This window comes from Silurus aristotelis, assembly GCF_946808225.1.
Source record: "Silurus aristotelis genome assembly, chromosome: 23".
Lineage (NCBI taxonomy): Eukaryota > Metazoa > Chordata > Actinopteri > Siluriformes > Siluridae > Silurus > Silurus aristotelis.
Window position 1 is genome coordinate 13,225,947 of NC_139596.1, and position 2,932 is coordinate 13,228,878.

At 39.6% G+C, this 2,932-nt stretch overlaps 1 protein-coding gene across 1 annotated transcript; it reads right to left on the minus strand.

The window, feature by feature from the left end:
• Positions 1-202: 202 nt before the first annotated feature.
• On the minus strand, positions 203-2,615 carry gcnt4a (glucosaminyl (N-acetyl) transferase 4a). The gene is made up of 3 exons (XM_083526643.1): positions 2,509-2,615; positions 2,137-2,246; positions 203-1,773 (listed from the first exon to the last, which is right to left on the minus strand). The coding sequence occupies exon 3, from the start codon at positions 1,770-1,772 to the stop codon at positions 477-479; it is 1,296 nt and encodes a 431-aa protein (XP_083382769.1). The 5' UTR covers position 1,773; positions 2,137-2,246; positions 2,509-2,615; the 3' UTR covers positions 203-476.
• Between the last annotated feature and the right edge of the window lie 317 nt (positions 2,616-2,932).

Below are 2,932 nucleotides of genomic sequence, written 5' to 3' on the forward strand. Positions count from 1 at the left end.
TCCCAGAATTTAAAGAGGTCTTCTTTTAAAATACTACCATCTTATTTTGCTGTGTTTGGAAAAAATCACTAATTTATCTTTCACATACTGACTTTTGAAAGACTTCTAAAACTAAAACACAACCAGGCTAAAACAGTAGGAAAACTGTATTTGGAGCCCATCTCTAAAAAATAATGAAAGACAATCGAGGTAGAGTACTGAGGATAGTTGAGGAATGTGCTATTTTAATAAGGCAACAACAGTAAACACACTATACTTTTTGTAGGAGCTGAAAGGCACTTGAGGTCATAAGTTCTGGTATGATGTTGATGGCAAAAAGCATGGTTTGTTATGAGAATCTATTTTGGAGCCTGTATTGCACTTCAAATGAAAGAATTTCAGCTGTTGATAAAGTTTTACAATAAGTGCAAGTTTTAGTCATAAACAAGTAAAAAAGCACTAGGTTATAAATAAAGGCCTTAAATCCGTAACCATGTTTATAAGACTTTTTTCAACCCATGTTGATTATTACTCTCTTGAAGTTTTTGCTCAAGACATTGAATTAGTACAGGGTCTACTTTGGGATCAAACTTGTTTGCAAACCAGTGGCCATAGTTTAAAAGCCACCTGAGTTCTGCAGCACCATAAATGCAAACACTACGCATATGTGTTCCAGTGCAAGGGGGGTACAAAGACCCTTCCAGATAGTTCCATTTTACCAGCCGGGTTTTACTCTTCAAATCAGTCACATCAGGCTCCGCCCTCAGGATCTCTCCTGGCACACCAGGCACTCGTACCAGCGTGGCCCAAAAGTGCTCATCCGGAGAGTAGGTGTCAGATGACCACTCTAAGAAGTCTTTTGCCAGCTGGCTAGTCTGAACATACTGGACAAAATCACGCGAAAGGACAAAATAGGCACTTCCAATAAACATCTCAATGCCATGCGGTGGGGGGCTTTTAATGACTGTTGTTTTAACGGGTAACTTCTGGTACTCATAAGGGACCTCTTTCAGTTCATGCTGAAAGCTGAAGCGTTGTTTCTTTAACTCACTTGGTCGGCTTGATTCCAACATGTTTGACCCATTGAGCATTTTCAGCTCCTTTACCAGGTCATAGTTAGACTTGAGAGGGAAGTCTTGCCCACAGAGATTGATAGCATATTTCCATTTGACCTCTGACCTCATTAGGTCTGACAGGCAATTGAGATCTGCGTTGAGTCTTGTGATGTGTGCGTACTGCACTGATTCCAGCTTGGAGGCGACGATTATGTTTGGGAAACATTTCGCCAGATTTTCCACCCCTGCGATAAAAGATTTGGAGGACTTCTGATCGTAATGAATGCAGTAAATGTTGTGCGGTGCATAGATGGCTCTGATAATTCTCTCTACCAGGGGCAGGTTCTTATGCACTACTAAAGAGTAGGCCAGTGGAAAGTCACGCTCCTCGTTTGTAACGTAGACCCTATCGTAACCTCTCGCAGATAGGTATTGTGGACAATCCTCGGTAAAGGACACAACCGTCTCATCATCCAAATCCACAATGTCTTTGCGCCTTATCTCCAAGGACTTGCCAATTTCTACTGGATCCAGCTGATAAATGGCTGTGCAGTCAATGGCATCTTTGTTAGACTGAGAATTGGATGATCTTACTGTAATTCCATAGGGCTCGATGTAGAATCGCTTTTGCCGAGAGTGTTTTAGGTAGGCAAGTGTCAGCACACACAGAATGAACGACACAAAGAGCAGGTAGAGTTTGTTCCTTATTTTATGTAAAGCAATACATTTCCTTTTCATTCTGTGGATAAACAAAAATGTTTTATGTTAATAGAAATTAATTCATACGTCTGTATTCTGAAAGACACAATTCGTTTCCTACGATAACACATATGGTTGGATAAAATAGTAAAGGAGAACGTCCCTTCTGATTTAACACTAAGGACAACGGATGCACAGAAAAACCATTAATAAGCTCCTATGTCTATTCTGTTTCCTAGTCATTAGGTTAAGTTTGAAACATTTTGACTGAGTCACTCAAATGTCAAGTGCTGTTAATTTGTTTTTATTTCAGAAACAGCCTGTCCATACAAGCAGAAAAAAACTTGTTCTACTGACTACTTTGAGATGATCACTAATAAGTGAAAGTTGGAGTGAAGCTCACCTTGCGCTCTCGCCGTTTCACTTCCTTTCTGTTGCGTTCCATCAAAAATGTCTTGGACAAACTTGAAGCAAGTCCAGTGCCAATGTGTCCACTTCATACAGGCGTCACTACTGTTTCAAGGGTAAACCAAAAACAAGAACAGAATTAGCACAATGTGGAAATCCCCAAGCAGCCCACGTGCATTCTGTAGGTCAGAGCATCAAAAGGATAAATCGGAAAATACGTCAATGAGGCTGCACAGTAACTAAACAGCTGCGTGTTTCATTTCAGACCTACAGTAGGATGCTGTATTAGACTTAGACTATAACAGAAATCAAGCTTTCATGGATTTATCGAATGATAACATTTTGTATGACAAAAGATGAATAATACTTATGGTTTCAGCTGTAATATCTTCGCGTGTCTCCTCCAGGTTTAACTGTGAAGCAGTAGTGTGTGAGATCCGCTTGTGCTTTTCTCCAATGCACGGAATTGGTGGGGGCGGTGGGCGTGTCCAAGCTCAGAGGCGTTTAGGTGTACAAACCACAGGCCACGCCCACACATCCGCCGCGTTCACTATGATATACAATGACTTGGTTCTTTTTGGAAATAACGCGAAAAGTACATTATTTTCCAAAAAAAGACGTAACTTCTGAAATAACCATCAGTATTAAAAAGCAAGCATTCCATAAACTCAGGCTTTTTAATTCTCAAAAGTCTTGTTACATTGCAAATTAATCCTTTCATGCTGTTTTTAAACAAACTATTTTGTATTATTATTATTATTATTATTATTATTATTATTATTATTATTGTA

Bases quoted from the DNA above. Each gene is read 5' to 3' on its own strand.
- gcnt4a (XM_083526643.1), bottom strand. From the start codon at position 1,772: ATGAAAAGGAAATGTATTGCTTTACATAAAATAAGGAACAAACTCTAC.